At 44.0% G+C, this 13,467-nt stretch overlaps 1 protein-coding gene across 1 annotated transcript; it reads left to right on the top strand.

Moving 5' to 3' along the window:
• The first annotated feature begins 2,030 nt into the window (after positions 1 to 2,030).
• Positions 2,031 to 13,218, top strand: LOC116974581 (NADH dehydrogenase [ubiquinone] 1 subunit C2-like). The gene is made up of 3 exons (XM_033023206.1): positions 2,031 to 2,241; positions 7,723 to 7,866; positions 13,024 to 13,218. Exons 1-3 carry the CDS (start codon positions 2,094 to 2,096, stop codon positions 13,071 to 13,073), a joined length of 342 nt encoding a protein of 113 aa, XP_032879097.1. The 5' UTR covers positions 2,031 to 2,093; the 3' UTR covers positions 13,074 to 13,218.
• The last annotated feature ends 249 nt before the right edge of the window (positions 13,219 to 13,467 follow it).

The raw sequence follows: 13,467 nt of genomic DNA, 5'->3' as shown, positions 1-13,467 counted from the left end.
TCGGAGGCTTGGATTGCCTCAGCGCAGAGGGAAAGCAAGGAGGGAAGAGACAATGACTTTGGGACTTTAAACTGTGTTGAGTGTTTGTTATTTATTCTATGTTATGACAGCAGGCTAAACCATATTGTTTGTTTTGTTTTTGTTTTTGTCTTTTGTTTTTTACCTTGTTTGGGATGTGTTTATTTTTTGTGGGACTAAAGATGGAAATTAGCCACTGGCTACAATCTTGCATATTACATGCAAATGTTTTATTAATATGCACTGTCCCTAATAAAATAAAATCAATCAACTCATTCGCCCAAAACCCACAACAATGTAGTGGAAATCCCATCCTCGAGTGTAAATAAGCAAGCTGCACAATCTGGAGTTCAGAATCATCTGTACACATAATATAGCGGTACAGCAGGTTGTTAGTTCCGTTACCGCTTCCAAGACTGACCAGTATAGGAAGTGGGTGTTAGTATAAATCATACAGTAAGGTGGGGTTAGTGAAGCTATTTCTACTATGATTGGTTCACATGCAATAACCAATCTATATATAGGAAATAGAATATCTGTGGAGATAAATTCGGGTCAGCTGCTGAGTATTTACAGTATTTTATGTCTGTATTACAGATTTCCAGCATCTTCTGGAGTATTTTGCTTGTGGACTCTTAAATACTGCCCAAGAACATTATGAATAGGAACAGGAGTAGGCTATTCAGCCTTATCTTCCACGCCTGCTGTTCTAGCTTGGCATAATTTTCCTGTTCGATCTGCATTTCTCCAGATTCCTTCAATGTTCAGAGATCTAATGATCCCCGTTTTGAATGCAACCAATACCCGAGATTACAGGATACAGAGAATTTCTGGGAAGAGACAGGTGACAAACTAAACAAAGGTGGGGAAGGAACTGCAGATGCTGGTTTACACACCGTAGACACAAAACGCTGGAGTAACCGGGACAGGCAGCATATCAGGAGAGAAGGAATAGGTGACATTTCAGGTCGAGAGCCCTCTTCAAACTGAGAGGGAAGAGTTATCTAGAGTTATGGAAGGGTACAGAGTGAATTTAAGGTGTGTAAAGGACAGATCAAAGCAGGTGGAACGTGTCGGTACCATTGGGGCGCAGGAAAAGGGGGAGAGGGGATCTGTTATTTAAAATTGGAGAATTCCATCCTTCAGGTCGAGAGCCTTCTTCAAAGTGAGGATCAGGGGAGAGGGAAACGACAGATACGGAAGGGTACAAAGTGATCTGTTTTGTAGTAAATGCCTACTGTGTTCTGTGTGCTGAAGCAAAGCAAGAATGTCATTGTCCTATCAGGGACACACATGACAAGAAACTCACTTGTGTTTAAGAAGGAACTGCAGATGCTGGAAAATCGAAGGAGACTGGATAGACTTGGTTTATACTCTCTAGAATTTAGGAGATTGAGAGGGGATCTTATAGAAACTTACAAAATTCTTAAAGGGTTGGACAGGCTAGAGGCAGGAAGATTGTTCCAGATGTTGGGGAAGTCCAGGACAAGGGTTCACAGCTTAAGGTTAAGAGGGAAATCCTTTAAAACCGAGATGAGAAAAACTTTTTCCACACAGAGAGTGGTGAATCTCTGGAACTCTCTGCCACAGAGGGTAGTCGAGGCCACAGTTCATTGGCTATATTTAAGAGGGAGTTAGATGTGGCCCTTGTGGCTAAAGGGGATCAGGGGGTATGGAGAGAAGGCAGGTACGGGATACTGAGTTGGATGATCAGCCATGATCATATTGAATGGCGGTGCAGGCTCGAAGGGCCGAATGGCCTACTCCTGCACCTAATTTCTATGTAAACAGAATGCTGGAGAAACTCAGCGAGTGCAGCTGAAGAAGGGTTTCGGCCCGAAACGTTGCCTATTTCCTTCGCTCCATAGATGCTGCTGCACCCGCTGAGTCTCTGCTGCATTTTTTGTGTACCTGCAATAAACTTGAAGGTGTGAAAAGGGCAGATCAAAGCAGGTGGAACGTGTCGGAACTATTGTTTGGGCGGCGGGGATCCACCCGGTGCTCTGGAGAGGCGCGGACTGAAAGCGCTGGAGCTTCGCCCTTGGATTGCCCTCCCCGCTGGTGAAGGGGCGGAGATGGTGCTGGGGCTGCTGCTGCCGGCTGAGGCTCGGGCTCTGCCGCCGCCGGGGATCGTCAACAGGAACAGCGTGTGGCTGGGCCTCATCGGCTGGACGGCGGCGCTACTGCAGAACGGCATCAACCGGCGACCGGCCTTCAGATCGGGTGAGGAAAGGGGCGAGGGCCTGGTGCTGCGGGGGATAATAACTAAGCACGGGGCTCGGGTTGGCCCGGCCCGGCCCGGCTCTCTGCCCTGCCCTACACGGGGGGTGGATGGGGTCGAGCCGCGGACCAGGCCCCAGCCTGAAGCCGCCAGATATAAGACACAAAACGCTGGAGTAACTGAATGGGCCGGGCGGCATCCCTGGAGAAAATGAATAGAAATAGGAAAAGGAACAGGTGACGTTTCGGTTCGAGATCCTTCTTCAGACTGAAAGATAGAAAAGGCCGGCACAAAACTGGGCCGGCAACAGGTAATGTCAGGACAGGTGACCGCAGAAGAGTGTCCTTAAAGCCTTCATGTTATCTCCAGTTGCTGGAATCTTGCATAGAATGCAAAGTGCTGGAGCAACTCAGTGGGTCAGGCACAAAGATACTAGTATCTTTGGTCAGGCAGCATCTCTGGAAGACATGGATAGGCGACGCTTCGAGTATGAAGAAGGATTCCTACCCAAAACTCATATCCATGTCCTCCAAACATGGAGTTGGAAGGAACTGCAGATGCGGGTTTAAACTGAAGATAGATACAAAATGCTGACACCCATTTGTCTCCTTTTCATCTCTGCCCTTTGTCCATCCATCTGCCAATCTCACCTTCACCGTACCTATAACTTAGATAAAACACAAAATGCCAGAGTAACTCAGCAGGACAGGCAGCATCTCTGGAGAGAAGGAATGGGTGTCGTTTCGGGTCGAGACCCTTCTTCAGAAGTTGAGCCTGAAGAAGGATCGCAACCCGAAACATCACCCATTCCTTCTATCCAGAGATGCTGCCTGTCCCACTGAGTTACTCCTGTATTTTGTGTCTATCCTCCAAAGATGGGACAGTCTGTGGCTCAGGCTAGGACTCTCAGTCACCTTCCAGCACAAGGCCTGTTAAATAGAGACAAAGGAACTGCAGATACTGGTACACACAGTGCTGGAATAATTCAGCCAGTCAGGCAACGTCACTGGATAACATGGATAAGCAACTTTTCTTCAGACAGATTATAGTAGGGGGCTAAGAAAACTGAAGAAGGGTTACAACCATCTATCCATATTCTCCCAGAGATGCTGCCTGATCCTTTGAGTTACTCCAGTACTTAGTGTTTTATCTAGGTTATAGGTACGGTGAAGGTGAGTGGAGGGGTAATTGGCAGATGGATGGACAAAGGCCAGAGATGAAAAGGCAACAAATGGTGTCAGATGACAAGAGAGGATGTGAAATCCCCGGGCGCGCCCTCAGGGCCTGTGCTGCGCAGCTGACAGACGTCTGGACTGACATCTTCAACCTGTCACTTGCCCAAGCAGTTGTCCCCACATGCCTTAAAACCACCTCCATCGTGCCGGTGCCAAAACACTCCACTGCGGTGAGCCTTAATGACTTCTGCCCAGTTGTACTTACTCCCATCATCACTAAGTGCTTCGAGAGGCTGGTCCTGGCACACCTCAAAGGCTGCCTACCTCCCACACTGGACCCCTATCAGTTCGCCTACCGCAAGAACAGGAGTACGGAGGATGCCATCTCAACGGCTCTTCACTCCGCCCTCTCCCACCTCGACAACAGAGACACCTACGAGAGAATGCTGTTCATCGACTATAGCTCAGCATTTAACCCCATTATCCCCTCAAAACTTATGACCAAACTCAGTGACCTGGGCATCGACCCCTCCCTCTGCAACTGGATACTGGACTTTCTAACTAACAGACCCCAGTCTGTTAGGTCAGACAACCACACCTCTTCAACCCTCAGCCTGAACACCGGCGGTCCATAGGGCTGTGTGCTGAGCCCCCTCCTCTACTCCCTCTTCACCTACGACTGCACACCTGTACATGGTACTAACACCATCATCAAGTATGCAGATGATACAACGGTGATTGGCCCCATCCACATAAATGGGACTGAGGTGGAGCGCGTCTCCAACTACAAATTCCTCGGGGTACACATCTCAGAGGATCTGTCCTGGTCCCTCAATACCACCAAATTGATCACAAAAGCGCAGCAGCGCCTTTACTTTCTGAGGAGGCTCAAGAAAGCTCACCTGTCCCCCCAGATCCAACTTTTACCGCTGTACCATCGAAAGCATCCTGACCACCTGCTTCACGGTATGGTACAGCAGCTGCACCGTAGCGGACAGGAAGGCATTGCAACGGGTGGTGAAAACCGCTCAGCACATCATCGGTGCCCCACTCCCTGCCATGGATGCCCTCCACCGAAAACAGTGTCTGAGATGGGCCGGGAAAATCATCAAGGACCCCTCTCACCCTAACCACGGACTGTTTGCCCTCCTCCCATCAGGGAGGCGGTACAGGAGCCTCAGGTCTTGCACAAGCAGGCTGAGGAACAGCTTTTTCAACAAAACCATTACACTGCTAAACTCGGAGTCCCGACGCTAGCCATCCTTAGACTCTCCCACTTGTATACAGTTATCTGCCTATGTATCAGTTTTAATTCATCCACAATCCACACATTTTTGTTAACCAGTATTTTTTTTATTTTATTTTTTATTTTTAGTGTATGCCAACTTTGTATTTTTATTTTTACATCTACTATCTTGCACTATGACTATGACCAGGCGCTAAACTGCATTTCGTTGTACCTATACTTGTATTTGTGCAATGACAATAAAGTTGAATTGAATTAAATTGAATTGAATCAGCGACAACTATGAGACGGCCCATAGGGAGGAAGTCCAGCTCCTAGCAGCACGGTGCACTGACAACATAGAAACATAGAAATTAGATGCATGAGTAGGCCATTCGGCCCTTCGGCCCTTCGAGCCTGCACCGCCATTCAATATGATCATGGCTGATCATCCAACTCAGTATCCCGTACCTGCCTTCTCTCCATACCCTCTGATCCCCTTAGCCACAAGGGCCACATCTAACTCCCTCTTAAATATAGCCAATGAACTGGCCTCGACTACCCTCTGTGGCAGAGAGTTCCAGAGATTTACCACTCTATGTGTGAAAAAAGTTCTTCTCATCTCGGTTTTAAAGGATTTCCCCCTTATCCTTAAGCTGTGACCCCTTGTCCTGGACTTCCCCAACATCGGGAGCAATCTTCCTGCATCTAGCCTGTCCAACCCCTTAAGAATTTTATAAGTTTCTATAAGATCCCCTCTCAATCTCCTAAATTCTAGAGAGTATAAACCAAGTCTATCCAGTCTTTCTTCATAAGACAGTCCTGACATCCCAGGAATCAGTCTGGTGAACCTTCTCTGCACTCCCTCTATGGCAATAATGTCCTTCATCAGATTTGGAGACCAAAACTGTACGCAATACTCCAGGTGTGGTCTCACCAAGACCCTGTACAACTGCAGTAGAACCTCCCTGCTCCTATACTCAAATCCTTTTGCTATGAAAGCTAACATACCATTCGCTTTCTTCACTGCCTGCTGCACCTGCATGCCTACTTTCAATGACTGGTGTACCATGACACCCAGGTCTCGCTGCATCTCCCCTTTTCCTAGTCAACCTGGAGTATTGCGTACAGTTTTGGTCTCCTAATCTGAGGAAAGACATTCTTGCCATAGAGGGAGTACAGAGAAGGTTCACCAGACTGATTCCTGGGATGTCAGGACTTTCATATGAGGAAAGGGGTTCTTAAGGGGTTGGACAGGCTAGATGCAGGAAGATTGTTCCCGATGTTGGGGAAGTCCAGAACAAGGGGTCACAGTTTAAGGATAAGGGGGAAATCTTTTAGGACCGAGATGAGAAAAACATTTTTCACACAGAGAGTGGTGAATCTGTGGAATTCTCTGCCACGGAAGGTAGTTGAGGCCAGTTCATTGGCTATATTTAAGAGGGAGTTAAATGTGGCCCTTGCGGCTAAAGGTATCAGAGGGTATGGAGAGAAGGCAGGTACGGGATACTGAGTTGGATGATCAGCCATGATCATATTGAATGGCGGTGCAGGCTCGAAGGGCCGAATGGCCAACTCCTGAACCTGTTTTCTATGTTTCTATGTATGTACATATATATATATTGTTGTTCCATTATTCTATGTTCGCTCTTCTGGGTGAGATGCTAACTGCATTTTGTTGTCTCTGTACTGTACACTGCACAATGACAATAAAGATTGAATCTGAATCTGAAATATAAAGCCAGTGGGAGGGATATAGGTAGAAGAGAACAGGGAGGGGAGATAGAAGTGCAGGATAGAGAAAGATGGGGGTGGGGCACTGGAAAGGCAGTAAACAGGCAGTGCGGTTGAATTCAATGTTTGTATCCTTGAGATGTATACAATACAATACAATACAATACAATACAATTCAATTTATTGTCATTTGGACCCCTTGAGGTCCAAACGAAATGTCGTTTCTGCAGCCATACATTACAAACAAATAGACCCAAGACACAACATAATTTACATAAACATCCATCACATTGCTGTGATGGAAGGCCAAAAAAACTTATCTCTCCACTGCACTCTCCCCCCCGATGTCAGAGTCGTAAATCCTACGCAAGCAGGATTTAAAGTGCTGTAAATACAAAACATGAAGTGCTGGAGGAATTCAGCAGGTCAGGCAGCATGTGTGGAAGCATGCAAGCAGCATACTTTGAGGAGATTTTGCAGTGGAGCAGTAAAATGGAGACACAATGGCATATTTTGAAGGCAGTCGAAGCTGTTATTCACCCACTTCACAGTGAACACCCTCAATAGTAGCAGAATTAACACGGAGAAGCCAACATGTATTTAAGTCTTAAAATCTTTCTTGGGCTGGATTTTGTTGGAGTGAATTTTGATTTTTGTAGGGAATCTGTGGTTAAATGAGTAAATTGCTTGAACAGCATGTTATGTACTAAAAGACTTAATTGGAAAGCCTTAGGGTGACATGTTTGGGTGCACAGATGGAAAAATGGATGTGTTCATAGTCCACTTCTGTATGAATTGGTGCATTAGGCAGAATGCAGATCATTAGGTTTTTTTTTGTCAGAATGACAATGGAACGAAGTTATGCAAAACACACAATGCTGGAGGAACTCAGCGGGTCAAGCAACATAGGGAGGGAATGGATAAATGACATTTCGAGTGAGGACCCTTCTTCAGACTGATTATGGTAGGAAAAGTGTGGGTGGGACAAAGCGGGGGGCAGGGTGGGGTTGATTGGCAGAATGGGTGGAGTAAGTGACTGAGGCCAGAAATGAAAAGAGACCAAAAGGGTGTTAGATAAGGCGAGAAGAGGAGTGAAATATAAAGTCACAACGAGACATATGGGTGGGAGGGGAGGTGAAGGGCAGGATGGTGTTAGAATGGATGTACACTGGAGGGGAAAAGGAGAGGGAGTAAGGGGGCATTACTTAAAATTGGAGAGTTCATTGGTCGTACCGTTGTATTGTAAGCTATCCAGGTAGAATATGAGAGACTGTTCGTCCAAAGAAGTTGTCTCCAAAGAAGGTCACATTTTTTAAACAAAAGGAAAACGATAATCTTTCTGTTTACAGGTGTGCATCGGCAGCTTCTGTTTCTAAGTGTTGGATGGTTTGTTGGATATCACGTCACCAAGCTAGTAAACTACAAGACTGCCAAAATGGATAAAGAAATGATGGACTATATGCAGCACCATCCCGGTGACTTTCCGGAAGTGGGTAAGTATTTAACCATATAATAATAATAATTACAGCACGGAAACAGGCCATCTCGGCCCTACAAGTTTACTTGAATTACTTTTTACCTTCGAATTACTCTTCCGATCTCGAGGCCATTGGAGCTCTTGTAGTATCCTAGCATCCTACCTAGGGGAGTGTCCAAATTCTAGGTTGAGTTTATCACTTGATATCAAAGCTAGTGCCTTGCCTATCTGAATGGCTTGGAAACTCGCAAAATATCTTCGATGCCATTTTATTATATTTTTAACAATAAGCAGTTTGCAATCTGCTGGAAGAAATCAGGGTAATTGAGCAGCATCTGTGGAGGGACAGTCGACGTTTCGAGTCGTGACCTTTCATGGGTCAACCGTCCATTTTCCTTCACAGATGCCACTTGACTCGCTGAGTTCCTCCAAGTTCCAACATCTGCAATCCCCTTTTTTTCCTCTTTTTAAATGTTTTATGTGAAATCACACTTGTAGAATTCTGGGTTTATATTTATAAATATCCTATTTAAAATTAATTGAAAACGCATCTGCATCATCCCATTTAGAAGAAATAGAAAAACACACACTCAAAATTTCCAAAAACCCGTTCTAGGCTAATAAATCGGCACTGTTTATAGGCATACAGTGGCAGTAAGACACAGACATGGCCAGTTTATCCAGGCAACATCTGTTCCTGAAGTTATGGTTTTGATTACCTTGCTCTGCAGATCACTTCATTACATACAAAGGGTTTTTTTTAGATTTAGGATCCAAAGGCTGGGAATTGACATTTTTTTTGCAAGTAAATAAATATGCACCATTTATCAAAAATAACGGGAAGTGATTATTTCAAGGAACATGAAAGTGTTACTATAATTTCGTATCGGTTCAGATTCCTAAGTGGCATGTCAGTGTAGGAATACGCATCAAATGTTTATTCTTCCCATGAAATTGAAATTCACATGCAAATCATTGTGCGCTTAACTCTCAATTTCTTTTGGGCATGTCATGCTGATAAAACATGAATAAATGACACTGCTATACGGTAGCAATACCTCAGATCCAGTTCAATCACAACTCACTATGATATGCGAGCATGAGTTTCCCAGCAATTCTTAGCTTTGGAGCAACACTGAAGAATACGAATATGTACAAACTTTTTCAGGGTTATTACTAATAACACCCGTGCAGTTTATCCCTGGGCTTTAAGCTCAGGGTAGCCTGGTGGGTTGTGGTACTATCCTTTGCATCTTTTCTTTTGTTTCCAATTTATTTCACCTTATCTAAGTTTACCTCATTTTGGTCTGCTTCCAAATAAGCAAAATTTCTCATTAATTATTTGAATTCAAAAGAATAACTGGAAATGTTTAATGCTCTGTAGTTGACTGTTACTGCTTAACACTTTGTTGCAGCTTCTTTAACACTGCACAGCAGTGAGGTATGGTTCTTGTGTGAATGCAGACAAAATCCTTCTTCACCATTTAACAAAAAACCCCAGTTTTAGTAAACAGGTAGACATTTTTAAGAAAAGTTCAAAAAGCAGCAAGTCATTTAAATAATTACTGCAGAATACCGCTCGATGAAGATTATATCTCAATACATTAATGTTTCTAATCATTCACTTTCCACAAGAATTTATTAGTTCTAAAGTCTTAACTGTTTTTGGCATTAATCTGGTAAAAACATGTGCTATTTCTCCAGTGCCAAAATATCCACCTTGTATTGTGCAAACATGTGCTGGAGTGGTATAGAAACATAGAAAATAGGTGCAGGAGCAGGCCATTCGGCCCTTCGAGCCTGCACCGCCGTTGCTGATTAGAGAGGAGATTAGCGCAATGGAAAGGAAGGACATTAGTTTGGAGGATGTGGAATCGGTATGGGTAGAGCTGCGAAACACTAAGGGGCAGAAAACGCTGGTGGGTGTTGTGTACAGGCCACCTAACAGTAGTAGTGAAGTTGGAGATGGTATCAAACAGGAAATTAGAAATGCGTGCGACAAAGACAAAACCGTTATAATGGGTGACTTCAATCTACATATAGATTGGGTGAATCAAATTGGCAGGGGTGCTGAGGAAGAGGATTTCTTGGAATGTATGCGGGATAGTTATCTAAATCAACATGTAGAGGAACCAACGAGAGAGCAGGCTATTTTAGACTGGGTATTGAGTAATGAGGAAGGGTTAGTTAGCAGTCTTGGTGTACGTGCCCTCTTGGGCAAGAGTGACCATAATATGGTTGAGTTCTTCATTAGGATGGAGAGTGACATTGTTAATTCAGAAACAATGGTTCTGAACTTAAAGAAAGGTAACTTTGAGGGTATGAGACGTGAATTGGCCAAGATTGACTGGCAATTAATTCTAAAAGGGTTGACGGTGGATATGCAATGGAAGACATTTAAAGACTGCATGGATGAACTACAAAAATTGTTCATCCCAGTTTGGCAAAAGAATAAATCAGGGAAGGTAGTGCATCCGTGGATAACAAGGGAAATCAGGGATAGTATCAAAGCGAAGGATGATGCGTACAAATTAGCCAGAAAAAGCAGCATACCGGAGGACTGGGAGAAATTCAGAGACCAGCAGAGGAGGACAAAGGGCTTAATTAGGAAAGGAAAAATAGATTATGAAAGAAAACTGGCAGGGAACATAAAAACAGACTGCAAAAGTTTTTATAGATATGTGAAAAGAAAGAGATTAGTTAAAACAAATGTAGGTCCCTTGCAGTCAGAAACAGGTGAGTTGATCATGGGGAACAAGGATTTGGCGGACCAATTGAATAACTACTTTGGTTCCGTCTTCACTAAGGAAGACATAAATAATCTGCCGGAAATAGCAGGGGAGTTGGAGGAATTGAGTGAAATCCAGGTTAGTCGGGAAGTGGTGTTGGGTAAATTGAATGGATTAAAGGCCGATAAATCCCCAGGGCCAGATAGGCTGCATCCCAGAGTACTTAAGGAAGTAGCTCCAGAAATAGTGGATGCATTAGTAATAATCTTTCAAAACTCTTTAGATTCTGGAGTAGTTCCTGAGGATTGGCGGGTAGCAAACGTAACCCCACTTTTTAAGAGGGGAGGGAGAGAGAAAACGGGGAATTACAGACCAGTTAGTCTAACATCGGTAGTGGGGAAGCTGCTAGAGTCAGTTATTAAAGATGGGATAGCAGCACATTTGGAAAGTGGTGAAATCATTGGACAAAGTCAGCATGGATTTACAAAAGGTAAATCATGTCTGACGAATCTTATAGAATTTTTCGAGGATGTAACTAGTAGCATGGATAGGGGAGAACCAGTGGATGTGGTGTATCTGGACTTCCAGAAGGCTTTCGACAAGGTCCCACATAAGAGATTAGTATACAAACTTAAAGCACACGGCATTGGGGGTTCAGTATTGATGTGGATAGAGAACTGGCTGGCAAACAGGAAGCAAAGAGTAGGAGTAAACGGGTCCTTTTCACAATGGCAGGCAGTGACTAGTGGGGTACCGCAAGGCTCAGTGCTGGGACCCCAGCTATTTACAATATATATTAATGATCTGGATGAGGGAATTGAAGGCAATATCTCCAAGTTTGCGGATGACACTAAGCTGGGGGGCAGTGTTAGCTGTGAGAAGGATGCTAGGAGACTGCAAGGTGACTTGGATAGGCTGGGTGAGTGGGCAAATGTTTGGCAGATGCAGTATAATGTGGATAAATGTGAGGTTATCCATTTTGGTGGCAAAAACAGGAAAGCAGACTATTATCTAAATGGTAGCCGACTAGGAAAAGGGGAGATGCAGCGAGACCTGGGTGTCATGGTACACCAGTCATTGAAAGTGGGCATGCAGGTACAGCAGGCAGTGAAGAAAGCGAATGGTATGTTAGCTTTCTTAGCAAAAGGATTTGAGTATAGGAGCAGGGCGGTTCTACTGCAGTTGTACAGGGTCTTGGTGAGACCACACCTGGAGTATTGCGTACAGTTTTGGTCTCCAAATCTGAGGAAGGACATTATTGCCATAGAGGGAGTGCAGAGAAGGTTCACCAGACTGATTCCTGGGATGTCAGGACTGTCTTATGAAGAAAGACTGGATAGACTTGGTTTATACTCTCTAGAATTTAGGAGGTTGAGAGGGGATCTTATAGAAACTTACAAAATTCTTAAGGGGTTGGACAGGCTAGATGCAGGAAGATTGCTCCCGATGTTGGGGAAGTCCAGGACAAGGGGTCACAGCTTAAGGATAAGGGGGAAATCCTTTAAAACCGAGATGAGAAGAACTTTTTTCACACAGTGAGTGGTGAATCTCTGGAACTCTCTGCCACAGAGGGTAGCCGAGGCCAGTTCATTGGCTATATTTAAGAGGGAGTTAGATGTGGCCCTTGTGGCTAAGGGGATCAGAGGGTATGGAGAGAAGGCAGGTACGGGATACTGAGTTGGATGATCAGCCATGATCATATTGAATGGCGGTGCAGGCTCGAAGGGCCGAATGGCCTACTCCTGCACCTAATTTCTATGTTTCTATGTTTCAATATGATCATGGCTGATCATCCAACTCAGTATCCTGTACCTGCCTTCTCTCCATACCCCCTGATCCCTTTAGCCACAAGGGCCACATCTAACTCCCTCTTAAATATAGTCAATGAACTGGCCTCAACTACCTTCTGTGGCAGAGAATTCCAGAGATTCACCACTCTCTGTGTGAAAAATGTTTTCCTCATCTCGGTATCCATTTGTTGGGAAGCATAAGCTCAATTTCCACTATGGCAGCCGTGGAATTTTATATTTAGGTGATTATAAATATATCTGGAATATGAAACTAGAGTCCCTAATCGTGACCACCAAATTGTCAGATTTCCGTGTAATTCCATCTGTTTTACTAATGTCCTTCAGAAACTCTTTGTCAACTTGGTGCTCTGGGATGTATGTGACTGCAGATCCAGTGCAATTTGGATAACAACTGCCACCTTTGTCGTTGATCCCATGGTTTTATTTTTGAACATGTGGTCTCCGCAGGATTTAGTATAACGGTAGCATCACAATAACCACCTTGTTATTCTCGCTCTCTGGTTTAAAGACCCATGTTTCTGCTTCAACATACATGAATCAAAAGTACAGCTTATATTTTGGATCTTCTATTAGAGTACAGCACTGAGAAAAAAAATGCCTCTTTTAACATTTCCACTTTTTTTCATTTTACAGAAAGAAAGACATTTGCTGAGATTCTGGAGAATTTCCATCCAATTCGCTGAACCAACCAATAGTAACACATAGCTGACTATTCATGTTGAGTAATCACCCGTACTCAAATAACTATCGTCACGGTCTATAAAACTATGCTGCGAACGCATGGTATTTCACGTTGTAAATTGCTTTGTAATAAATTATGTGAAATTATTTATGCTGTTTGATTTTCAATCTTGAGATTACAGTTCATTTTAGCACCGGGTCAACATGCTTCCAATAAAGTTTTTTCGAATTGAGTATGGCCAATAGCCTCGGTGACTTTAGCCTGATGTCAGACAGACGGTAAATAAATTATTGTAAAACCGACTAAATAACCTTGGAGATAAAAATTTGGAGAGAAATACTGTCATTGTAGAAACTCAAACAGTCTATTTTATCTTTTAAGTGATAAGGACTATT

This window comes from Amblyraja radiata, chromosome 6, assembly GCF_010909765.2.
Source record: "Amblyraja radiata isolate CabotCenter1 chromosome 6, sAmbRad1.1.pri, whole genome shotgun sequence".
In the NCBI taxonomy this organism is placed as follows: Eukaryota; Metazoa; Chordata; class Chondrichthyes; order Rajiformes; family Rajidae; genus Amblyraja; species Amblyraja radiata.
This window is presented reverse-complemented; position numbering and strand designations above follow the sequence as displayed.

Coding starts and splice junctions, on each gene's coding strand:
- LOC116974581 (XM_033023206.1), top strand. CDS start 2,094: ATGGTGCTGGGGCTGCTGCTGCCGGCTGAGGCTCGGGCTCTGCCGCCG. Junction 2,242..7,722: donor GCGACCGGCCTTCAGATCGG/GTGAGGAAAGGG, acceptor TTCTGTTTACAG/GTGTGCATCGGCAGCTTCTG. Junction 7,867..13,023: donor CGGTGACTTTCCGGAAGTGG/GTAAGTATTTAA, acceptor TTCATTTTACAG/AAAGAAAGACATTTGCTGAG.